Source organism: Rana temporaria, chromosome 1, assembly GCF_905171775.1.
Source record: "Rana temporaria chromosome 1, aRanTem1.1, whole genome shotgun sequence".
Classification (NCBI taxonomy): Eukaryota; Metazoa; Chordata; class Amphibia; order Anura; family Ranidae; genus Rana; species Rana temporaria.
Window position 1 is genome coordinate 316,656,145 of NC_053489.1, and position 26,986 is coordinate 316,683,130.

The window sequence follows — 26,986 nt, forward strand, 5'->3', positions numbered from 1 at the left end:
TACAACACGCCCACTACCTTCCTAATTTGACGTAACTTAGGGAGCAAGTGCTTTGTGAATACTGTACTTGCCTCTATTTTACGTCGGCGTAGGGCAAATGAGCTGCGCTACGCCCGCTCAAATGTACGCCGCTCTACCTGAATCCGGTTATTAGTGTTTACTGCGTTTTTACTGCGATTTTGCCACGATTTGCGTTTTTAAAATTTGCCCAACAATAAATTTTACACAAAAAAAAGCATAAAAAAAAAAAAAACACAAATCGCTGCAAAATTACAGTAAAAACGCAGTTAAAAAAAACACAGAAAGCACAGCAAAAACGCTAAAAAGCAACATGCATAGATGTGAATCAAGCCTATTAGCATGGCACAACTTGACTTGTCAATATTTTCCCACTCTTCTTTGCAAAAGCACTCCAAATCTGTCAGATGGTGAGGGCATCTCCTGTGCACAGCCCTCTTCAGATCACCCCACAGATTTTCAATCGGATTCAGGTCTCGGCTCTGGCTTGGCCATTCTAAAACTTTAATCTTCTTCTGGTGAAGCCATTCCTTTGTTGATTTGGATGTATGCTTTGGGTTCGTTCCTCTTCATGTTCAGCTTTCTAGCAGAAGCCTGAAGGTTTTGTGCCAATATTGACTGGTATTTGGAACTGTTCATAATTCCCTCTACCTTGACTAAGGCACCTGTTCCAGCTGAAGAAGAAACAGCCCCAAAGCATGATGCTGTCACCACCATGCTTCACTGTGGGTACGGTGTTCTTTTGGTGATGTGCAGTGTTGTTTTTGTGCAAAACATATCTTCTGGAATTATGGCAAACAAGTTCAACCTTGGTTTTTATCAGACCATAACAGATTTTCCCACATACATCTGAAGTCTCCTAAAAGTGTTTTTGCAAAATTTAGCCAAGCTTGGATGTTTTTCTTCATAAGAAAAAGCTTCCGCCTTGCCAGGCTACCCTATAGCTCAGACATATGAAGAATACAGGAGATTGTTGTCTCACGTGTACCACACAACCAGTACTTGTCAGATATTCTGCAGTTCCTTTAATGTTGCTATAGGCCACTTAGCAGCCCCCCTGACCAAGAACTGGAGGGACGTCCAGTTCTTGGTAAGGACATTGTTGTGCCATATTTTCTCTACTTGATGATGACTGTCTACATTGTGTTCCATGGTATATCTAATGCCTTGGAAATTATTTTGTACCCTTCTCCTGACTGATACCTTTAAATAATGAGATCCCTCTGATGCTTTGGAAGCTCTCTGCACACCATGTTTTTTTTCTGTAGGATATGCCTAAGAAAATGTCAGGAAAGACCTACTAGAACAACTGAACTTTATTTGGGTTTAATCAGAGGCACTTTAAATGATGGTAGGTGTGCAATGACTCCTATTTAACATGAGTTTGAATACGATTGTTTAATTCTGAACACAGCTACATCCCCAGTTATAAGAGGGTGTGCAAACGTATGCAATCACATTATTTTATGTTTTTATTTTTACTTCCCTCCCCCTAAAAGATTTCAGTTTGTTTTTTCAATTGAGTTGTGCTGTTTATAGGTCACATTAAAAGGTGGAACAAGTTCTAAAATTATTTATCTTTGTCTATTTTTTTTACATCACAGAAAACTGACATTTTAACAGACTTTTTAAATCCACTGTATATGCACTTGAAAGGCTACTAGTGATCCCTTTTTTTTATATCTACTTCATTGGTCCATAAACAATGTAGGACACTGAGGGGTTGATTTACTAAAACTGGTGCACTCACAATCTGGTGCAGCTGTCCATTGTAGCCAATCAGCTTCTAACTTTAGCTTGTTCAATTAAAGTGTTACTAAAACCACAACAGTAAAATCAGTCTGTATATGCAGTAAAGCATGCTTATTATACTCACTGTAGAACCTAATGGGATAATCCTTTGTATTGTGCGTGTGATCGGTACAGGCCCAATCAGTGCCATCTAGACAGAGGGGTCAGGAGGCATGCAGCCTCATAGGACAGTCAGAGGAGAATGAAAACTCATTCTACAAGCTTTAACCAGACACTGATAAAAAAAAAATTGTATTTACTAAAATAATTGCATTTCCATGTTCTGGGTACTGTGGGAGACCAGATACAGTGAATGTAGGGTTCTGGGTTTAGTAACACTTTAAGCTTTGACAAAAATAAAAATAAAAAATAGAAGATGATGCAGAGCTGCACCAGATTTTCCGCTCTCCAGTTTTAGTAAATTAACCCCAATATTCACAGTAAAGAACTTGAGCGCCAATAACAGGTTCTGACTTTACTCAGAAATGTATTTGTTGCATTCTTGTTCTGGTGCAGTGACTCAGAATTACTTAAAGTGCGTGTAAAGCAAAGAATAAACATGTTACATATTGCAGCTTAGTCCTTAGATGTGTTAGGTGCATTAGGTTGCTTTTGTTTAGGCTTTTTCCCCTTTATTGTTACCTGGCGATCCTGCCAGTGACATAATCCCATTCTATGGTTACAATGCTCAATCGTTGTACAGTATCTTTGAAGGGCATTGTTTTCACCCTTTTTCACCATAGTAGAGTAATTGTGTTAGAACTGCAAACACCTCCCCCTCCTTTTCTTTATAACACAAGGGTGTTCTGTAGTCCATAGAGAGAACTGGGAAAGATGCTAACGCTAGGTGCAGCACAAGCAGAGTGCACACAATTATCAATTCACACAATTTCTGTCAGAATCAACAGGTATTTTGTGTGCAGATATAACAAAAAAAATTAGATGGTCTATTTATCATCCAAAAGGGAGCAAATAAGAGCTGTTCATTGCCAGAGTTTACATACACTTTAAGTCTGTCACAGATAGGCAAGTGTCATTTATAGAAGGAAACAAGCAATGGCAGCTCACATATTTCTACCGTGACAGGTAAACATTAATATAAGGTAGTAAGGTAATAAATCATATGCAATTACTAAAAAGTTACCTCCATCGAAGTCACAGTATACACCTATTTTATCTGGTACTGCTACTTCCAAGGCTTTTGCTTTGTTGTTGTGTTTTGCAGCAAATGTTGTCTGTAGCCAGTTGTTCACATGCAAGCACCAGCTTGTATTGGTCTTCCCTAGCTGGTCAAACTTGCCAATTGTCTTATATGTGACGCCCACACTGTAGGATTTGCAGTCCTTCTGAGCTTTAACTTCCCAGTAATGCTGTCCACTTTCAATTGTTGTATCACCTGTTGGGATAACCATTACAATTATTAAGCAACCAGAGACTCACTTTGAAGGTGTATTCACACCGCACAATCTTGTGCTGATAACCGTTAAAGCTCAACTCTAATGAGATATATTTCTTGTGAAGTTGTGTGTATTCCTGTTGGGTATTACCAACCACTGTTTCTCCCTACAACTTGAATGGTGAAGGGACGCAGACAATAAAAAAAGTTGTTTTTCTGGGTTGGAAGAGGATTATAACCCTCACATTTGTATTTTTATAGTTTATGTAAGAAACTACTAAATGCCTTCACAAATAAAATTGTAGAAGCCAATGCTTAGACAGAACCTGTGATGGTTGACATTTGGGTACATCTGCTTAGTAGGTTATTTTATATGATCAGACAGTTCAGCCTATGTGAAGCTTTGAAGTGGCAGTCCTTTTCCTCTGTCAGATTATTGCACAGGAAATCAGTTGTGTGACAAAACCCACTGCCACTGTGTGTTTTGGAAGGAAGGGACTGTGGGCTGGTCTCCTACCCACAGACTATGGCCCAGAAGAGACTTGGGGACAAGCTGGCATTGAGATAATGTAATTTAATGTAATGCTACATCCCTTCTCCCCCCCCCCTTTGTTGCTGTATTTAACCACTTAAGCCCCGGACCATTTGTCTGTTTAAAGACCAGGCCACTTTTTGCGATTCGGCCCTGCATTGCTTTAACTGACAATTGCACGGTTGTGCGACGTGGCTCCCAAACAAAATTGATGTCCTTTTTTTCCCATAAATAGAGCTTTCTTTTGGTGGTATTTGATTACCTCTGTTTTTTTTTGTTGTGCTATAAACAAAAATAGAGCGCCAATTTTGAAAAAAAAAAAAAAAAAAAATATATTTTTAACTTTTTGCCATAATAAATATCCTCAAAAAATATATCCTCAGTTTAGGCCGATACGTATTCTTCTACATATTATTGGTAAAAAAAATTAAAAAATATCGCAATAAGCATTTATTGATCGGTTTGTGCAAAAGTTATAGCGTCTACAAAATAAGGGATAGTTTTATGGCATTTTTATTAATATATATTTTTTTACTAGTAATGGCGGCGATCAGCGATTTTTATTGTGACTGCGACATTATGGCGGACACATTGGACATTTTTGGGACCATTGTCATTTTTACAGCAATAAGTGCTATAAAAATGCACTGATTATTGTGAAAATGACACGGGCAGTGAAGGGGTTAACCACTAGGTGGCGCTGTAGGGGTTAAGTGTGCCCTAGTGAGTGCTTCCTACTGTAGGGCTGGATGGGCTGTGTGTGACAAGACAGCGATCACCGCTTCCGATTACAGGAAGCTGTCATCACTGTCATTAGGCAGAGCTGGGAGATGCTGGTTTACATCAGCATCTCCCCACTTTTCGTCACGTGATACGATCGTGGGTATCGAGTCCACGGGACACGCAGTCAGGCTTGTGGCGCGCGCGTCCACAATGCCGCTTCCTTAAAGGGGACGTACAGGTATGTCCTTTTGCCCAGGAGTGCCATTCTGTCGACGTATAAGTGCGTGCGGCGGTCGGCAAGCAGTTAATGGTCTGGACTGGAGACATCTCTCCGCAGGGGATGTGTAAGGAGGGGGCTGCCTGCTTATCATAATCCCTTTATGTTTCAACTGTAGTTTCTGTTTCAATGTACAAGTGTTGAGTTCCCATTGGTTCTTCCTTGTCCCCTACCCCCCTCTATGACAAGGCTAAGGGGAGTGTCCCTAACTGTGTTTAAAGGTGTATATTTTGTACTTAATAAAGAGTTGATGCTCTGCATGTTTAACCCTCAACACCTGTGTGGCTTGTCTCGTGATTGAGAGGTTAAGGGCTGGTTATGGCGAATCTGCAGGCTGTGGGTGCGTTTGGAGGACAGGAGACACAGGTCTGGCAGATGTGCCCACCTGGGGTATCCGAGATCCGTCACAAGTTGCTTGTAGGTGAATGTCCTCATGACACTTTTTTCTCAATATCTTAGTCAATTTAAACATTTACAAATAAAAACAGGCCCCACAAGAAGTCTAGTGGTCCTTATTAGCCAATTCTAGTGGTCCTTATTAGCCAATAATGTACTCTCGCTGGACAAGGGGGTAGTGTATGGTCAGGGCTTAGCTCAAGACTGTTTAAGTTTAGCCACTAGGCCATGTATAAGGCCTGTATAAGTCAATGACAGGCTGACAGAAGGTGTGGCTGTCTGCTGCTGTAAGCAGGCATCAGCAATTTGCACAGTTACATTATGTTAGCAATGATTGGCCCTGGATGCAATCTGTCTGTGTCCATGGAAGGATATCTGTCTCTAACCGCATGCAACTGCTTGAAGTGCCGATATAAACAGCGGCAGACAGCTGCTGTTTTCTTCTTAACTAGTCATTGACTGTGTGTAGCTGTCTGCAAACAACTGGGCTCCTGGTTGCAGATATCTGCAGTATACATGCCATCATGGCCAACTTGAGGTTTTAGTAAACATTCTGACACCAGGGTCAATATGCCGCAAAAAACACATTGACAGGACTATTACTTTTCAAAATTTTAAATGGCTAACGGGTAGGTTTAGGTCTCTTCTCTTCGGAAGAAATGCAACTATTAGAATTTGTTTTTTGCACTCAGGCAGAGTCCATTTGTGTGGAGTCAGTGGATACTACAAAGGCCAGTATAGACTCCCAGATGGTATGGTTGCAAAGAAGGGAAGGCTCCTGTGTTAGAGCCTGGACCTAGTATTCAGGGGCAGAAATTACAACTTGCCCACATGTGTGGATATGTCTCTCAGTTGTATAAAGTAGTAAGTTGGGACTAAACTAGAATGGCTACCTTGTTTATATGAAACTAAAAAACGTAATTCAAAATGGAAAGAAACAGCAATACATACCCAAAACTGTGTAAGACTCTCCTGTAAATCGGTCTCTGCTGCCCCTGCTAACAGGAGGCCTAGATGTAACGGAAGTTCTTTTCGGGGATGGTGTTGCACTTCTGCAGGGCACAGGAAAAAAGTACATATAACTACTAGGTCAAACCAAACACTTGCACATGCTAATGCATTAAAACTCATACAGGCAGTGGCTTGTACAGTACAAGTTCCAAGTGTTCAGACTGTGACAAGCATTCATGTGTACTAGTGCATTGTCCTCAACACAGCAATGATGTACATATAAGTTCATATTTTGGCTTATCTTAAAAAAGATTTACAGTGATTTTGTCCTTCTGAATCCCAAGTTTGCTTTTGGTTTAAAAACAAACAGAAAATAATAGCCATATCTGTCCCTGACTCAGTATATTACATTTTTTAAAATCCAGAAAGTTTTTATCTCCAGACTGCTCAATTTCTCTTCCCCTTTTCCTTCCTGGTCAATGATGTTTGAAGGGAATGAGCATAGCCAGGCACTGAGAAATACATTGGAGGTGTAAGGGCTTTATGTAGATTGGAGTTTCCCCTGTGGAAGCCTTCAGTGGTGGGTGCAGTGCCTGAATACACAGCTCCTCTTTGAGCTGCAGCTACTAGTGACAGGCTTGGCTGTAGCTCAAAGACAGGGTTAAGGTCCCAAATGGAATCCAATCCTCAATGGGTGCAGTAAGTGCACAGCAGTGCTCATTCTACTTGAGACACGCGAGTACTGTACACGTTAGAAATACACCACTGATTGTGTGTCTCTTTGTGCTGAAGAAGACTACACAGAGCTTACTACAGGCATACCCCACTTTTAAGTACACAATGGGGTTTATTTACTAAAGCTGGAAAGTGCAAAATCAGGCTCACTTCTGCATATAAACCAATGAGCTTCCAGGTTTTATTACCAGGCCTAATTGAACAAGCTAGGGTTAGAAGCTCATTGGTTTATATGCAGAAGTGAGCCTGATTTTGCCCTTTCCAGCTTTAGTAAATAAACTGCATTGTGCACTTAAAAGTGGGGTATGCCTGTAGTTGGTCATGCTGCCTCCATTTCCAGCATGACGTCACGTTGCAGTGGAAATACTCACTCTAAGCGGCTACTTGGAAAACCAAAGGGACCGATCACTCAAATTGTAACTGTCCCCTCTAAACATTCAAACAGGAGTGGATTGTTGCTTGGTCCTTACTGATAGTTCAAGTGCGGCAATAGCACTAACAACATGGCACAGTAAAAAGAAACAAAGCTGTTCCAAACTGAAGGTAAAATGTATTATTTATTTAGGCTATGCCACACTTCTCCTTTAAGCTGATACAGAAAACTACAGTGTATTTAGAGGATGTTTCAATTATTTAAAATTATTTGGAGATGACTTTCGCATTTCTATTAGCCTGCTTTTTTAACTTTGCTGTTCTATATGTAATTATTGTATTTCCTTTTCAGAACAGTAAATGCTTCCTCTAGGTATCATCTCTATATAATTGAATGTGATTACCACACTTTTCTTGTTTCATTTTTGTTGGGATCAGATTATTTCCTTTAACCACAAGTTGAAGGAAAGAAAATGCATGTATCCCCCAGTGCTATTTTGTTAAGCAGCGCGGAACGCAGGGAGCCTTCCCCTCCGGCAGAATAGAATGATCATTGCTGGTAGCTATAGCTGCAGGCAGTGATCAGTCGGGGGACAGACAGGCTGGTTGTACTACAGTTGATCAATGGACTTACTTTAGCACAACCAGCCTGCCCCTAGGTGGATCAAAATTTGGCAAGTTCAGCACAAATTTCAATCCATCTACGGCCGGCTTAAGGCAGCTTATAGTCTTAGAGGGCAGACAAATGTGCAGGCAAGATTGTATATAGAAACAAGGTTTCTAAAATGTTAAACTAGTAATCCAGGACCAAGGACTATATGCATTAAGCTGATTTCATGCCTATTTATGTATCAAAAATAGATACTGTAGATTACAGTTTACCTATACATAAATGTATATATACACACACACACCGGTAAATTTAATTTGTAGGAGTTATGCATCAAAAAATGGACATGCATCGGCTGTATGGACAGATGCATGGACCTGGATGCAGAGCCTATGCATTCAGGTCTGTGCATTTGACCCTGTGTATCTGTCAAATATGGCTGTGTGGATGAGCCTGTACAGCCGATGCAAGTCCATTCATGTATAAAGGATGTATATACATAGCACAGTGCTAGGACAGAAAAGCAAACAAACCGGGACTGATTTACTAAAATGAAGTTAGAAGCTGATTGATTACCATGCACAGCTACACTAGATTCTGTACTCTTCATTTTTTGTAAATCAACTGCACAGCTCTTTACACTCTATGTGACTGAGTGCCTGTGTGTATAAGGCCTAAGTGTGCACAGAGGCAGACTTATACTATACAAGGAACTTCTAACTTTGTGAAATACCTGTTTATATTTTTTATTAAATATCATGAGAAAAGAAAAGGAGGTTACATTTTACTAAAAAATCAGCTCAACAAGCAAACTGCAAACCAGGTTATTAAGAAATCAACTTAAATAACAAAAAAAGTGAATAAAGCTTAGTGTAGGGTAACTAGAACATAAAGAGTAGGCAGAGGATACTTACCAAAATAAAAGGATGCATATGCAAGCATGGGAAGGAAATAAAGATAAAGCCAAATAAAGACAAGCCAAGCTAAGAACACAAACGTAAATTTTAAAGTTCTTGAATAAACATTCAGTGCAGTGAGGGAGAATTCTCCAGAGAAATCCTGCCTACTGGGACAAGGCAGAAACTCGAGGTGTTTCCCATATATATATAAAATGGATCAATTATGGACAAGATCTTTCTATACGTTCAGATACAAAAGTCTGATGAAATAGATACGACTTGACTTACCAGTAAAATCCATTTCCTGAAGTACAGTACAGGACATAGGCCTTTTTAAATCGATAAGAATGGTTTATATGCAGCAACCTTCAGGTGATTGGACACTGGCAAAAAAACAATGGCTGCAGGGACATCTACCTATAATCCTTCCCACTTTTAGCTAGCCTCTATTTTGTAGCAAGCAATAAGGAGATCATAAGAACAGAGGGGAGGATCCTGTGCCCAGTACTGTACTCCAGTAAACTGATTTTTACAGGCAATTCGAAAATCCTATTTTCCTGATCGTACAATACAGGCTTTTTTAAATTATTAAAACTGTGACTTTCAAAAGCTGTACAACTGAGGAGTGGACAACACAGCAAACAATGCCAACAGGCCGACATAACAAACAGATCAAGAAGGGACTTGTGGCACCTTCTACCTGAAACTGGCATCAAAGGAGGCTTTAACATCCACCTGATAAAACAAATGTGTTAATAGAAGCCCAGAGGCAGAAAGGAAAGAGTATTCTTACCCCCCAGTGATTGCCTTCATATACTTATCCAAGGAGGGCCCGAACAGGTGCTTGCCTTCAAAGGGTAAGTGCTCAAGGAATTTCTTGCTGGGGAGTTCTGCTGGCCAGAATTTAAGAGAATCCGGTGCATATGTACAGAGAGACTCATCCTGGAAATTTGGTCAAGTGCATTGGCCAAGCCATTCTCAGGCCCCGTACACACGACCGAGTTTCTCGGCAGAATTCAGGCAGAAACTCGGTCGGAGCTCAATTCTGCCGAGAAACCCGGCCGTGTGTACACTTTCGACCGAGGAAGCCGACGAGGATCTCGGCGAGGAAATAGAGAACATGTTCTCTATTTCCTCGTTGTTCAATGGGAAATTTCGGCTCGCCGAGATCCTCGGCGGCTTCACAAGGAACTCGGTGGGCAAAACGATGTGTTTTGCCCGTCGAGTTCCTCCGACGTGTGTACGGGGCCACAGAGTAACATAAAGCTATAGGCGAATGGTCTAGCTCACTATGGACTTATAGATCCATAAAGAAGGAGCTGGGAGTCCAGGCAACAAATTTAGTCCAGACAGCAATGGTCTGAAACACTGCCATAAAAACAACCGCAGCTTATGCAGCAGGGCCCGCCAAAACACAAAGATAGCCTCCACGAGGGCTGTGAGGGTCTTGTTAATGTAAGAAATTGCCAGTTCATGGACCAGAAAGGTCTTACCTGGTGTATGGAACCTTAGAGACTCAACACTGGATACTTTCAGGCAAGCAGACTCAGGCTGCACCAATACTAAACAAGAGTGCACAACTTCAATAAGCATAGCAATCATCTCCTATAGCTTAGGAGCGGTGTCATTAGCAGGCATATCATCTTGATCCGACACCTCAGAAAAGGGGGGGGGGGGGTTGTCTTACTCAGCTGACACCTCCTCCTCTTTCATTGTGTCTGGCTCAAAGTGAACCCTGCCGTCTAGGGCCTCAACAAGGACAGAAATTATGCCCATGAACCCTGGCAATATGGCAGAAAATTCTGCTCTACAAAGGAAGGCTGAAGCTGGCGTGGCTGAATCATAAGAAGAAGGAAGGGAGTCAGAATGAGGGAAAGCAACAGAGGAGAGGGTACTAGGGCTCTGAACCAATAACTACCACCACAATGGGCATACCCCCAAGGGTCTTCTGCACCAAACAGACCTCTGCTCGGAACCTGTAAAGCACCCTGCAGGTAACTTCACAAGTTGCACTATGGGCCAAGGGGAGCTCCCAGAGCAGGATCCAGTGAAAAGCAAATGTTACAGGCCACTCCCGCATATTCCACCAATGATTTGCTGAGGAGTTCACCAACCAAGAAGCTGCAGGAAGAGTCACAGTACTATGGTGCAACCGAGTGATGAAAGAATAATCTTGAGAGAGAGAGAGAGAGAGAGAGAGAGAGAGAGAGACACACACAGACAGAGACAGAGAGAGATCCTTAGAAGAAGGTAAGCTTCTCTCTGTAGAGAGAAGAGGCCCATCTCCTAAAGAAAAAGCTGGGTTTAGATGGGAGTGGGAGGAGTTATAGGGTAATGTTCCTGCAGCCTTCTTTTGTCAGTGTCGAATTACCTGAAGATAGCTACATTTAACACAGTCATAATGATCTATAGAGGTTTGTGCCCTGTACTGTACGATCAATAAATAATATTATCTGAATTTCACTGATAAACTAAGCCAGACATTACAGCATTTGTCCATAAATGATGTATGCATACACATAAAGAAAAACAAAGCAATTCAGTTTCCAGCAAACATAATCCAGCAGCCTATCAGAGATAAAAGAAAGCACCTTTTTTGTTTAAAACGTTGTTAAAACAATGCAGCATGTTCGATTTTTTTTTTGTCGTTTTTGAGAACCCAAAAAATGCTGTGAAGCCCACACACAATCATTTTAAATGACATTTTAAAAAAAATGCGTTTTTTACAAGCCGAAAAATGATCGTGTGTACACGGCATAAGGTGCTAGTATGTGATGCATACTAGCTCATAATGCCTTTGTCTTGCACTTTTTTTTTTATTTATTTTTTTATTTGGGGGGGGGGGGGGGGGTTTATATCTAGGTAGCCTTTAACTGCAGGAAGAACTTATGAAAGTTTAGCTTTCTTGCCTAGTTCTAATCTGTCCATGCTTCTCTGGGAATAACAAAAAGTAAGTGTCAGTTATAAAAATAGAATCTTTGAGCAACGTGACTGGCTTTATGTATATCTCCAAATAGATCAATGTAAATTTTGTAAAGTTTTTTTGGCCATACTTCTCATGTGGGTCACAGGAATGCACGTATTTCTGGAAAGCCTGCTGTTGACTGACATCACAGAGCCAGTCCAGGTTCTGCAGGAATCTCAATAGTAATGTCCGCTTATCTCCCACTCTATTTGCTTTTATACAATCCCTGAAAACCTCTCTCTTTAGAGAAGCCTATCCTACCCACACCTAACAACTGTATTTTCATCTTGTCCATCTGATTATCCCCCACAGCTACTACCCTTTGTTCCACTTGACCCTCCCTTCTAGATTGTAAGCTCTAACGAGCAGAGCCCACTGATTCCTCCTGTATTATATTGTAATTGTACTGTCTTCTGCGATGTTGTAAAGCGCTCTGCAAACTGTTGGTGCTATATAAATCCTGTATAATAATAATAATGATGGCAGGATCCACTCAGATTCCTGACCGGTGACTGGCTTAGCCTCTCAGGCTGAGAGCCTCACCCAGCAGCTTCCACGGCCTCCCCAGCCCGGTGCTCCAGTGAGCACTGGAAGGGTGGAGCAGAGAGTCAATGACTGAAAGTCACTGCTCAGTGAAGACTGAGAACTGAACAATCAGTGGTCATGCAACCATTCAGGCCCCGTACACACGTCCGAGGAACTCGACGGGCAAAACTCATCGTTTTGCTCGTCGAGTTCTGTGTGAAGCCGCCGAGGATCTCGGCGAGCCAACTTTCCTCATTGAACAACGAGGAAATAGAGAACATGTTCTCTATTTGGCTCGACGAGGAACTCGTCGGCTTCCTCGGCCGAAAGTGTACACACGGCCGGGTTTCTCGACAGAATTCAGCTCCGATCGAGTTTCTGGCTGAATTCTGCCGAGAAACTCGATCGTGTGTACGGGGCCTCAGTTTTTGGTCTTACAGCCAGTGGGGGGCAGCTGCAGCATCGTAAGTATGTGGGGTTTTTTTTTTGTTTCATATTCTGCACTTCTTCTCTTTAACAACATCTCAAAGTCCAAACAAACCTTTAATCAGGCATAACGTTTTCTTGTTTTCCACAATAACACTTAGCAACTGTTTCTATACATAATAAATACATTATTATAATGATCGAGATAATGCCATTTTCCTTATGTGCAGCAAGCTCACTTTTGCATATTATTTCCAATGATCATCAATACAGTATTTCTAGCTTATTTCATATTTCCCATGCAACATAACACTGAAATGTGATAAGGTGGTGACAGAAGTAGGGGATTCCTTACCCCCTTAAAGCAGAGTTCCACTCATTTTTGTGTTTATTAAAAGTCAGCAGCTACAAAAAGTGTAGCTGCTGACTTTTAATAAACACACACTCACCTGTCCCACGGTCCAGCGATGCGGCCACCCAAACCCTTTCTTCTCTCCCTCGCCTCTCCGGCATTGCAAGTGTGGGCACACGACTGTGATAGCTTACGGCTTCACAGCAGGGTGCACACTGCACATGGGCAAGTTGTGCAGCGCCTCCCCATTGGTCGGGCAATCTTCTGGGACCTGTAATGTGTCCCAGAAGATTGCAAGGAGGGGGGGGGGGGAGAGGAGAATTTCTGAGAAGTGGGAGCAGGTACCTCTCAAAACTAGGTACTTTAACAGAGTAGTGGGGTAAAACCACAGTTTTGCCATCTCTGAGACTTCTTTGCTGTCCTGTAGACTCAACAGAAAGTAAGAGGATATCTTTCATTTGTGAAGAAATTCCTTCTTGACTGTTTTCAAGTGAACAAGTGTACCCATTGCAAGATTTCCCCTCTATTCTTGCTCCAGTGGCAAATCACATTTTTTTTTCTCTCACTTTCATTCCCATCCAGGATTTAGGACAAATAGAGAGGGTGAATCTTCCTAAGGGGGACACAGGCAGCAATAAAAAACTGTCAGTGGTTCTAACCCCTCGCCACTTTATCCACATGAAGAAAAAAAAGTTTTGCCTTACGTTACACTTTGCTGCCTTCCGATGAGGCCACTGTAGCTATAAAACGGAGCCTGAGGTAAGGTTTAGTTATCGCTTATGACAGAATAATTTTGTATATTTATAGCTATCTGTCTGATGCTAGCTAAATGCTCATGTAGCCTCTTATTATTTTTTATTGGAGGTCTCCATTACACCTCTGGGCACTACATTAATTTTCATTTTATTTTTTACACAAAGTGATAAACCATCTGCTTTTGTGTAAATGGAAAACACTCTACTCATAGATCCTTAATAAATCTGTTCAACATATTTTCTACTGATCCAGAATGACCAAAAATTACTTCTTTCTCGTACTCCTCTTATCACCAGATACAATCTAACCTTTCCCAAAAATGTTTTAGGCTACTTTCACACTGAGGCGCTTTGCAGGCGCTATATCACTAAATATAGCGCCAGCAAAGCGTCCTGAAAGAGCCTGAGGGCTTTCACACTGGAGCGGTGGGCTGGCAGGACGCTCAAAAAAAGTCCTGCCAGCCGCATCTTTCAGGCACTGTAGGAGCATTGTACACACCACTCCTAAAGCGCCCCTGCCCATTGAAATTAATGGGCAGCGCCACCGGCAGTTTTAACCCCTTTTCAGCCGCTAGTGGGGGTTAAAAGCGCCCCGTTAGCGGCTGCAAAAATAACGGTAAAGCGCTGCTAAAAATAGTGGCGCTTTACCGCCGACAGCGCAACGCCCCAGTATAAAAAGTAGCCTCACAGTTACACCTGAAGCAAAACAAGCATACATGTAGACACCTAAATTCTCTTTTAAGTCTTAAAAATACTGTAATGACCAAAGTTTATTTTCACCATAACCTGCATTAAAAGGATTTATTGTTGTTTCAACGTTTTCTTTTCTCTGCTATTACAGTAATAACAAGATAACTTACAAATAGTTTATAACTGTTTGATACAGGTTATACAGCTGAAACAAAATCTTGCAATTTTAGAACAGTCTTTAGATGGGTGCTTTCTGTGATCCAAGACAAGGCTAGCCGGACCATTTATGTGAAGTGTTAATGAAAATAATCTAGGGTTAGAAACAGTTGTATGCTAAAGAAACCAGGCAAGTCTGCAAGAACTCCTAGTGCTAATCATATCTACATTATCTTCACCTGGGATTGTTCTTCAGCGTAACATGGCCACTGTCAGACAACAGAAATAGGCAAAATGGTGAGACATTTGATAATGAAGAGTAATGGGACACTTTGATGATATGATTAAAGCAGGGAATATGTCAGTCTGTTAAAATCCAAAACTGTTGTTGCTATAGTATACAACTTTGGCTTTCAAAATATTTGTTGTATTTTTTAAGGTATTTTAACATTAGAAGATTTGATTATTTAATACTTTATGCACATACAAAAAGATCAGGTGTTAACCCTAGTGAGAATGTGGTTTACTACAGTACCCAGTCTTAATCTGCATCTTATTCTATGCCATTAAATCAATAATTATTGCCACTGGATAAGAATAGTAATCAGTAAGCTAGCATTTTCAAAAATTAGCATTAGCAGCCTACATAACACTTTTATTACTGGGTTTTCTTCACTACAAGTCGTTCACACTGAGCCTTGAAGGACACTCAAAGCATATTAGACATGCAGGCTAAGCATTTCCTTTTAGCATTTTTGTTTACGGGCCTGAAGGAAGAATAACTACTGAAATAAAAAATGCAAATGTAAACAGAAAGTGTAGTAGATGTTATCTATAAGGCCTTCTAAAACATTTCTTATGTAAAACTTTAAGCCCATTGGATTAAAGAGTGGTGATGTGCAGTAACCCATGTCAACCAATAACAAACTGCTGGTTGTAAACATACTGATTTAAAGCTGTAAAGGTTGTCTCAATGGGTTAGCAAGCCCTTTTGCTCTACGCTATGCTATATACACAAGTAAAAAAAATATTAATTAGCTGTGGGTTTGTTAAGTGTGAGAAAAACAAGGCATGTATGTGCAAAGCTTGAGAAAAGAGCGAATGTCCATAGGAACAAGTTAGATGTTGGCTTTCATTCCCTATCCTATACTGAACGTAGAATTCCGCAGCTTCATTTCCACAGTAATGCTGCAGTTTCTGTAATTTACTCAACATGAAAGTGTTATATCAAATGGAAAAATGTAGAGAAATGCATTTTTTGTGTCACTTAAACTGCCATTAATATCTGTACACATTTATATTTATAGATTTACATTTATTTATTTACATTAAAGTCCCTGACTATTTTTTTCAAATCATGCTGCACCATGGGATTTTTGCGCACACAAAAATGTGTCACATTTGTTGATGTTTGAGGGTGCCATTAAGAATTAATGGCAGCCCTGCATGCCTGCTAAAGAGCAGCATATTTTGCTTATAGGTTAGGAACGCACACAGTTTTGGGAGTGTTCCCAACCTGCACAAATTTGACAGTGCCAGTGAGAACGAAGCCTAATCAGAAAAGCCAAGTTAGCCTTTACTTTTATTATCAAACATATGGAAAATATCAGGCAAGCGTTTCACCCAATCCCTACTGGATACTGGTGCTGGTCTACTGTAGCCAGCCTCCAAGATACTCATGTTCCATAGACAGCAAATTTTTCCTGTGAACATTTGTATCTTCTGAGGAACTGCCTATGTATGGCTTGACCATTTGCTATAGCCAAATGATGGCTACAGCATGGTCAGATAACTCTGGGAGGCCGTCATATGATGTCCTCCCAGAATCACGCTCTCCTGCCCGCCCCCGGGAATATCCATATCTCCCAGACCTGGCTTGTCACTAATCTGGGTAAAGGGCAAATTACAGTGGCCTTTTACCATGTGATCACGCCATCCAATGACGGCGTGATCACTTATAAACAAACCAAAGCATGTCGGGTTCAGCTCCTCCCCTCTCCTCACGCCGATCGGTAAATCGTGTGAGTAGAGGGGGGGAGCAGGAGCATCAGCGCTGTGGGCTGGATCTGAAGCTCCCACAGCGCTGAACTGTGCCCGGACATGGCTCATCCATGCCACATCAGTGCTCATCCGTGCCACATCCATGCCACATCAGTGCTCATTTGTGCCACATCAGTGCTCATCCGTGCCACATCAGTGCTCATCCGTGCCACATCAGTGCTCATCCGTGCCACATCAGTACTCATCCGTGCCACATCAGTACTCATCCGTGCCACATCAGTACTCATCTGTGTCAAATCAATGCCACATCAGTGTTCATCCATACCACATCAGTTGTCATCCATTCCACATTAGTGCACATCTGTGCCACATCCATGCAACTACAGTGCCCATCAGTGCCTCACAAAAGTGTAATAAATAGGTAGTCAAATTAGATGTGTAATTTATGCTCCTAGAACACTTGATGGTTCTCCCTGCATGTTGGGCCTCTGTATGTGGTCAGGCTGTGTAAAAGTCTCACACACGTGCTATCGCCATACTCAGGAGGAGTGGCAGAATATATTTTGGGGTGGGGTAAAATTTTTGCTATGTACATGCTATGTGTTCGAAATATCTTAAAAATTTACAACTTTGTGTAAAAAAAAAAAGTTTTCATTTTCTTTCCACATTTTCCAAAAACTTGTGGAAAAATGTTCAAAAGACTCATAATGTCTCATAGAATATATATGTTGGGGTGTTTTCTTTCCAAAATTTGGAATTTGCTCCATGGCCTTCAAAAGTGTTAGCGGTAGTCTAGAAATTATATGTGTAATTTATGCTCCTAGAATGCCTGATGGTGCTCCCTGTATGTTGGGCCTCTATGTGGCTAGGCTGTGTAAAAGTTTCACACAGGAGGAGTAGCAGAATGTGTTTTGAGGTGTAAATTGTGGTATGCACATGCCGTGTGAGAGAAATAACCTTGTTAATATGACAATTTTGTGGGGGGGGGGGGGGGGAATAAAAAAAATAGTAATTTTGCAAAGAATTGTGTGAAAAAAATTACAACTTAAAAAAACTCAACATGCCTCTTACATACATTAATACCTTAAACTGTCTACTTTCTAAAAAGGTGTAATTTTTGGGGTATTTGTACTGTTGTGGTTTGTCAGGGTCTCAAGAAATGATAGGCCTTCAGTACATCAGGTGTGATCAATTTTCAATCATTGGCACCATAGCTTTTAGACTCTACAACTTTCACAAACACCAAATAATATATACTGATTTGGGTTATTATTACCAAAGATATGTAGCAGTATAAATGTTGGCCAACATGTATGAAGAAAAGTTACTAATTTGCAATATTTTATAACAGAAACGAAGAAATTTTTTTTTTATTTTTACAAACTCTTGGGTATTTTTTCATTTATAGCATAAAAAATAAAAAACCCAGAGGTGATCAAATACCACCAAAAGAAAGCTCTATTTGTGTGAAAAAAAAGACAAAAATGCATATGGGTACAGTGTTGCATGACTGAGTAATTGTCATTCAAAATGTGAGAGCACCGAAAGCTGAAAATGTATCTGGTTAGGAAGGAGGTTTAAGTGCCCAGTGGGCAAGTGGTTAATATTCAAATGATACAGTTTGTGTATACTTCAGATTATGTGTTGGCTTTTTCTTGTTTCAGGTGTTGGTAATAGGATAATGGCGCTGCAAATAAAATTCCACTGAATTGGTTCCGATTACTATGCAAAGTAACAGATGTTGGGTAATCCTGTTCAGGGGTAGATCCAATATGGTGAACCTCCCCCACAAATGGATTGTTGTTACCCTGTTTGCTGGTGCCAAAAAATATATATGGCTGCCACTAGAGTGGCGGGTGGAGAAACAGAAAAAAGGGGGAGAAAAAACCTGACTGGGTCCTTGCACTCGTCTGGTGCCCCAGTACTATGGGCGTTCCTGTGGGTGCTATTATTAGTGATTGATGTTGTGCCAAAATCGCATGAACAAAAAAGTGATGTATCAAAATAAATGAAACTTAAATAGGTGCCCGTTTGGAGGCTCGGCCCTGTGTGTGTGCCTGACGGATCCCCAATAATATATGCACTGTGTTAATTTCTGAGGTGAAAGTGCATTGAGGGTGTATGCATTTAGTGTGCACCCCCCGTTTTATCTATCGTGCACATTCAGTAGTCCTTGAGTGCTGAGAAGTGTTCTAGGGGTGTAACACACCGAAGTGTGTATCCCTGTGAAAGTACCTAACCGGTGCCTTATAATTAAGTGCAACTAAACCATAAATAGTATAAAAGTGAGTATCAATGCAAAACCATTTGTTTAAAAATCAAATTGTTTGGAAAAAACAATTGTATAAGAAAGAGAGAGTGTGAGCCCTACTGTCCCTCCTGGGACTAGAAGATCTATAGCAAAAACTGTGTCATAAATCACAAAACATAAATAGAAAATAACTAAAAAATATATATAATAAAGGGAGACACAAGTCCCAATAATTCAGTGATAATAGCAGGTGTGGTAATTAGCATCCACTTTAGAGTCCGATCAATTAGGACCAGTGTTCAGACTAATTGCATAGAGACTTAACAGAGTTTATCTAACAATTTTCTTCCTGTGTTCCTGCATGCGGGTTAACAGATTTAAACTGGTGACTATTGGGTGCCGCTTCACTTGGTTAAGGCGGTGACATCTGTGCTCCCCCACATAGGTCCCCACTTACCGGACGTCGTCACCCCCCAGGGGGCAAAAAGCAGATGGTAGTGGTACCTCGATGTCTGTGGTGTCACGACCTATTATCCCAGATCCTCAGCTGTCTCCTTTCCCGGGGGCTGCAGATTGAATGTGGTCTTTGTCCAAGTTATCCTCCAAAGTCACTCAGTGGTTAAAACGAAAAAAACACAAGGGGAACCACATAGTGTAATACGTTTTTGAAGTTTGATTGGGTAACACCCAAAAACTGTATTTATTTAAAAATGACAAGGGCAATATTATGCCTCCACTGGAAGCCCTGCACAGAGGGGGGCTCCAATGAGCCAATATAAAAAAGTATACATCCACAAGAAAAAATAAGTAAGATATAAAAAATATTAAAACACAAAGTAGAGAGACACACTCCACTGGCCTATGGGTCTCACACTAAGTAGTGTGGCTGCTGCTGCTAGCGCCGTTTAAAAATCCTCCTACGGCGCTGTATGTTCTAAAGCAGGGGAAGCAGCTGAGACAGGTAGGCGTGCTGGCGGTTAGCGTGTGTCTCACTGAATGAGCTGTGTGCAGGTCACCTGACGCGTTTGAGAAAGTCACATGACGAAACGCGTCAGGTGACCTGCACACAGCTCATTCAGTGAGACACACGCTAACCGCCAGCACGCCTACCTGTCTCAGCTGCTTCCCCTGCTTTAGAACATACAGCGCCGTAGGAGGATTTTTAAACGGCGCTAGCAGCAGCAGCCACACTACTTAGTGTGAGACCCATAGGCCAGTGGAGTGTGTCTCTCTACTTTGTGTTTTAATATTTTTTATATCTTACTTATTTTTTCTTGTGGATGTATACTTTTTTATATTGGCTCATTGGAGCCCCCCTCTGTGCAGGGCTTCCAGTGGAGGCATAATATTGCCCTTGTCATTTTTAAATAAATACAGTTTTTGGGTGTTACCCAATCAAACTTCAAAAACGTATTACACTATGTGGTTCCCCTTGTGTTTTTTTCGTTTTAACCACTGAGTGACTTTGGAGGATAACTTGGACAAAGACCACATTCAATCTGCAGCCCCCGGGAAAGGAGACAGCTGAGGATCTGGGATAATAGGTCGTGACACCACAGACATCGAGGTACCACTACCATCTGCTTTTTGCCCCCTGGGGGGTGACGACGTCCGGTAAGTGGGGACCTATGTGGGGGAGCACAGATGTCACCGCCTTAACCAAGTGAAGCGGCACCCAATAGTCACCAGTTTAAATCTGTTAACCCGCATGCAGGAACACAGGAAGAAAATTGTTAGATAAACTCTGTTAAGTCTCTATGCAATTAGTCTGAACACTGGTCCTAATTGATCGGACTCTAAAGTGGATGCTAATTACCACACCTGCTATTATCACTGAATTATTGGGACTTGTGTCTCCCTTTATTATATATATTTTTTAGTTATTTTCTATTTATGTTTTGTGATTTATGACACAGTTTTTGCTATAGATCTTCTAGTCCCAGGAGGGACAGTAGGGCTCACACTCTCTCTTTCTTATACAATTGTTTTTTCCAAACAATTTGATTTTTAAACAAATGGTTTTGCATTGATACTCACTTTTATACTATTTATGGTTTAGTTGCACTTAATTATAAGGCACCGGTTAGGTACTTTCACAGGGATACACACTTCGGTGTGTTACACCCCTAGAACACTTCTCAGCACTCAAGGACTACTGAATGTGCACGATAGATAAAACGGGGGGTGCACACTAAATGCATACACCCTCAATGCACTTTCACCTCAGAAATTAACACAGTGCATATATTATTGGGGATCCGTCAGGCACACACACAGGGCCGAGCCTCCAAACGGGCACCTATTTAAGTTTCATTTATTTTGATACATCACTTTTTTGTTCATGCGATTTTGGCACAACATCAATCACTAATAATAGCACCCACAGGAACGCCCATAGTACTGGGGCACCAGACGAGTGCAAGGACCCAGTCAGGTTTTTTCTCCCCCTTTTTTCTGTTTCTCCACCCGCCACTCTAGTGGCAGCCATATATATTTTTTGGCACCAGCAAACAGGGTAACAACAATCCATTTGTGGGGGAGGTTCACCATATTGGATCTACCCCTGAACAGGATTACCCAACATCTGTTACTTTGCATAGTAATCGGAACCAATTCAGTGGAATTTTATTTGCAGCGCCATTATCCTATTACCAACACCAGTTAACACTAATCGCATTTTGCGATTACCTAAGGAGGCAGCAGCGAACATATTGAATCCTAAGCGCGGTTAGTTTTTCTCTTTATCTGCATTTTTCTTGTTTCAGCCTCGACATATATTGTGCCAAGGAGGGTTTCAGATTTTTTTTAAAACAGTCTACAACATACACTTTTCTATCACTAGGTTTACAATTGACTGTATATCACTATGTATGTTGTGTTTACTTTTTACCAATTTTTCATTAAAATAGAAAAAATAGATGTAAAAGCCTTATGAAATGAAATTCACAAATTAATATAAAACATAACTTTACAGAATAATGATGTTTTGTAAGAAGGAACAGTGATTCCTATAATAAAGTAACCTACTTTTCATTTACTGGAAATACCCAGATTTTTTAAATGTGATACTTTTTTACAACTGCAACTGTTTACACAAATGGCTCAGACTGACATATTCTCGCAATCACAGATAATTTTACAGTGTAATGACCACAGACAACATCGACATTAACTTCTACCTACCTGCCTTTGTTCTCCTTTCCTTTGACTTTGCTTTCTTGAGATTTACCACCCATTGGATCCCATTCTACATACGAGTCTTCCACCTTCAGGTTCAGATGGGATGATGTGTTGTCAAGACCAAAGATGAGGGCTGTCACACAACAGTTGGACATAGTAAACTGTTTAAAATTCTGAGAAAAAACACTTACTGCTGCTTAAAAACATTATTTTATTCAAGTCTTCCTCATCCCCAACCTGCAAGGGCTAGCAAAGAGGGCAGCAACTAAAATCATATTAGTCCTAATAGCTCTTCTACCAACATTCACAAGTCGAAGTTACCCATATAAACATATGGTTCAAGCAGCATGACCTTATCTAGAGATAAGTGGGCATCAGTAGACACCTCTGGCCAAAAGTTGTCCTTGAATATGGATCTTTTGGCCAGGGTGTCTGTTGAAGGGTAAAGATGCCAATAGACATCCTGATTCCTATTCAATCCTGCCTTAATTAGTAGAAGAATAGGTATCCAATGTCTTTAGGCATGTTAGATGTGGTCAAAAAGACGTTTTAATATAGCACACTAGCTTTAAAAACTTGAAGAGGAATGTCTTAAAATGAGATCTTGCATACTAATCATACATACACTCACTGGCCACTTTATTAGGTACCTGTTCAATTGCCTGGTAACACAAATTGCTAATCAGCCAATTATATGGCTGCAACTCAATGCATTTAGGCATCTAGACGTGATGAAGACAACTTGCTGAAGTTTAAACCGAGCATCAGAAAAAAAGGGGATTTATAAGTGTCTTTGAACATGGCATGGTTGTTGGTGCCAGATGGGCTGGTCTGACCATTTCAAAAACTGCTGATCTACTGGAATTTTCATGCAAAACCATCTCTAGGGTTTACAGAGATTGGTCCGAAAAAGAGAAAAAATACAGTGAGTAGCAGTTTTGGGGATGAAAATCCCTCGTTGATGTCAGAGGTCAGCGGAGAATGGTATAAAGGCAACAGTAACTCAAATAACCACAAGTTGCCTGGTCTGGAAAATCTCTATGTCATCTGCGACATTCATATGGTAGGATCAGAATTTGGTGTAAACAACAGGAAAGAATGGCTCCATCCTGCCTTGTATCAATGGTTCAGACTGATGGTTGTGGTGTAATGGTGTGGGGGATATTTTCTTGGCACACTTTGAGCCCCTTGGTACCAATTGAGCATTGTTTAAACGCTACGGCCTACCTGAGTATTGTCCATCCCTTTATGACTACAGTGTAGCCAACTTCTGATGGCTACTTCCAGCAGGATAATGCACCATGTCACAAAGCTCAAATCATCTCAAACTGTTTCTTGAACATGACAATGAGGTCACTGTATTCCAATGGCTTCCACAGTCACCAGATCTCAATCCAATAGAGCACCATTGGGATGTGGTGGAATGGGAAATTCACTTCACTGATGTGTAGCCAACAAATCTGCAGCAACTACGTGATGGTATCATGTCAATATGGACCAAAATCTCAGAGGAATGTTTCCAACACCATGAAGAATTAAGGCAGATATTAAGGCAAAAGGGGCCCAACCCAGTACTAGCTGGGTGTACCTAATAAAGTTGTCAGTGAGTGTATATATACACAAGTTGCCGCTTGTGATACGAACATGAACAAAAAGTGAATAGTTCTGCCCAGTGATCTGGCTCATCAATGCTAGACAAATGGTGAAGCTGATGCGCAAACCATATTTCCATAAGAACTTAAAATAAAAAAGTTGAGAGTTTACCTACGGCTAATAAGGTATGCTGTTCCATATTACCAGCAAAGGGAAGAGAAAAGCCAATCAGATGCTGCTGGGTACATCTCTACTTTGCTCTAGACTTTAAATAGTGACATTCTTACTTTATTTGATACAAGTAAATAGGTGGAATACTATGAACTGGATCCGCACCTCTGCTCCTAGACAGTGCCAATTTGTTGATTAACTGCTTGCCGACCGCGCACCGCCATTCTACGTCGGCAAGCTGGCTCTCCTGGGCGAGAGCACGTCATACTACGTCGGCTCTTTCAGCCGCCACTAGGGGCGCGCGCGCGCCCCCCGCTCGCCCCCGACTCCCGTGCGTGTGCGATCGCTCGTTACAGAGCGGGGACCGGGAGCTGTGTGTGTAAACACACAGCTCCCGGTCCTGTCAGCGGGGGAAACGCTGATTTTCTGTTCATACAATGTATGAACACCGGATCAGTGTTTCCCCTAGTGAATCCACCCCCCCCCCACAGTAAGAACACACAAGGGACATACTTAACCCCTTCCCCGCCCCCTAGTGTTAACCCCTTCACTGCCAGTGGCATTTTTATAGTAATCCAATGCATTTTTATAGCACTGATCGCTATAAAAATGCCAATGGTCCCAAAAATGTGTCAAAAGTGTCCGAAGTATCCGCCATAATGTCGCCATAATGTCGCAATACCGAAAAAAAAAAAATCGCTGATCGCCGCCATTACTAGTAAAAAAAATATATGAATAAAAATGACATAAAAATACCCCCTATTTTGTAAACGCTATAACTTTTGCGCAAACCAATCAATAAACGCTTATTGCGATTTTTTTTTTACGAAAAATAGGTAGAAGAATACGTATCGGCCTAAACTGAGGAAAAAAAATGTTTTTTTATATATTTTTGGGGGATATTTATTATGGCAAAATGTAAAAAAATATTCATTTTTTTCAAAATTGTCGCTCTATTTTTGTTTATAGCGCAAAAAAAAAAAAAAAAAAACGCAGAGGTGATCAAATACCACCAAAAGAAAGCTCTATTTGTGGGGAAAAAAGGACGCCAATTTTGTTTGGGAGCCACGTCGCACGACCGCGCAATTGTCTGTTAAAGCGACGCAGTCCCGAATCGCAAAAAGTACTCTGGTCTTTGGGCAGCAATATGGTCCGGGGGTTAAGTGGTTAAAAAAAAAATATATAGCTGCAGTATCTCAAATACGTTCTACCTGTATTGACAGTTGGAAATTGTACCTATAAATCTTATTCAAATTACGGTAATAGATTTAATTGTTAATGACTTAATACAACCAACCCTATGGCAAAATATACGTAATATGACAAACAGTGGAGGGAAAAAATATTGCTTAAAACATCTATGCTCATGGCTTCAAAGCGCGTCAATAGTTAGTCCAAGGCACATCTTGGCTGGTACTAATATGAAGTGACTGCGTGGCGTAAATGTTCAAGTTGAAGTTGACGCCTTCAGCCTCTATAATTCACTGTGTATTACAGTCTCATTACTGTACTTTAAGATATAAATCCCCAGGGTAAACACTAGCACTAGAAAAATTGTACAAATTTCTCAAGTCACTGTAGTTTTTTTTATGGTTACCCATATTAATAAAAAGTGCACTTAACCAGGACCTTCATGTTTTTTTTTTCATCTGCAGCAAGAGGTTGATTTAAAGATTTTATGACATGTTTAAAAAAATATTGCGCCCCCCAAAAAAAAATCAAAAAAAAAAATCATTGAATTAGATCAAACCATAATGAATAATTCAAATATTTCCATAAATACTGTAAATCAGCTGTTAATTTGTTAAAGTTATATTTATTAACATAGAATGGTTCCCTCTCAAATGCAGAACAATCAATAACTTAATGAGCCTTGAACATGAACATAACATACAGCAACAAAATAGTCTTACAACAAAGATGCACCTTTATCAATAAAATAAGTACTGGTCATTCAAGAAGCTATAAAACAAGCATTTGCTGCATATCATCCACAAATGTAAGGGAACAATAAAAAAGTAAATCCACTCAGACTTCATAATACATTCCAAGTGGAGCATAGTGGATTGATCAGCAGTGGCAATATCTCCCTGGTTTATTCCTGTCTTGTTCCCTCTTAACTGCAGGTTTTGATTAATCCCTACACAGGATCAGCACATACTAAGCTTTCCAGCACACCATTTGAAAAGCTACGGTCTTTTTTATTACCAGGTATGTTGTACATACAAGTGACTCTGTTCTGACATGGTCATTTAGGCAAACCTGACAGCCATTTAAACTATATAGATTAAAAATCCTTTGAAATAAATAATTTAGAAAGCAAAACCATCCGCCTTTGCTAGTATTAGAGTTGAAAGTCTGTAGGGTGCTTGTTTCGGCTTTATTAACCGGAAAATGCTATTTTTTACACCCAAGGAGCCCTGGGTGCAATCTAGAACTTGGAGCAGAAAAACTGAATCCCCAGAGATAATCCCCACATTCCAACCTGCTTTTCAGCCAGAGCACTTCAACAACCGATAACAATTTACTTATTGGACTGTGAGATAGTGTGTGAGTAGGGCTTGGCCCAACAGGTAGGTCTGAAAACTAGGTTCTAGTGACAGGGTATGCTATGGCAACTCAGAAACAGAAGAGGGCTTTCAAGTTAAAGCAAGCTTCTTGCAGACATGCACTGCTACAACTAGCTAAGGCTGATAGGTTTGCATTAATAATTATTGTTTTATCAGTGCATTAAATATGTATAAGTTTGGTTAAAAGGGAATAAACTAAACTAGGGTTTGCTGCATATGAACATTTAAGCACCTAACATGTCTTTAGCTATTACCAAGCAATGGATGCGTAAACTGATAGAATAGACTGAAATGTAATCAAAATGAATTAGGTTAATGTGCTGTGAGTCGTACAGTTCTTCACATAAAGCACATCTATTTGTCACTTGTGCAGTTTATGTCCTAAACTACACAGCAGATTTTGTTATTGCTTATTAGCCAGGTTTAAGGAGAAGTCCACCCAAAGCTTGTTTGGCTGTACTTCTACGGATCACAGAAGTGCAATTCATTTTGAATTCCAGTGACCCAATTTCAGCAGAGAGCGGGCTGAAGTCTGCTCTCTGCTGCTGTCACTAATGTCAGTCAAGGCACCCCGGGCATCACGACAATAAAGTCTGGATCCACCAGGTGCCTTGACTGATACCCGGCTCAGCCTCTCTGCGAGCTGCTGAA

The 26,986-nt window shown here is 40.8% G+C and overlaps 1 protein-coding gene across 9 annotated transcripts in view; it reads right to left on the minus strand.

The window, feature by feature from the left end:
- The window catches only part of FSD1L (fibronectin type III and SPRY domain containing 1 like), a 99,852-nt gene that overhangs the window by 4,653 nt on the left and 68,213 nt on the right, over positions 1-26,986 (minus strand). For 3 of the 9 annotated variants that reach the window (XM_040359271.1, XM_040359306.1, XM_040359340.1), the window contains 4 exons: positions 22,005-22,134; positions 14,809-14,838; positions 6,085-6,185; positions 2,954-3,205 (listed from right to left, as the gene is read on the minus strand). In XM_040359271.1, coding sequence (XP_040215205.1) covers positions 2,954-3,205; positions 6,085-6,185; positions 14,809-14,838; positions 22,005-22,134 — 513 coding nt within the window. The remainder of the gene's footprint in view (positions 1-2,953; positions 3,206-6,084; positions 6,186-14,808; positions 14,839-22,004; positions 22,135-26,986) is intronic. The other 6 variants (XM_040359280.1, XM_040359315.1, XM_040359299.1 and 3 more) reach the window with 3 other exon arrangements.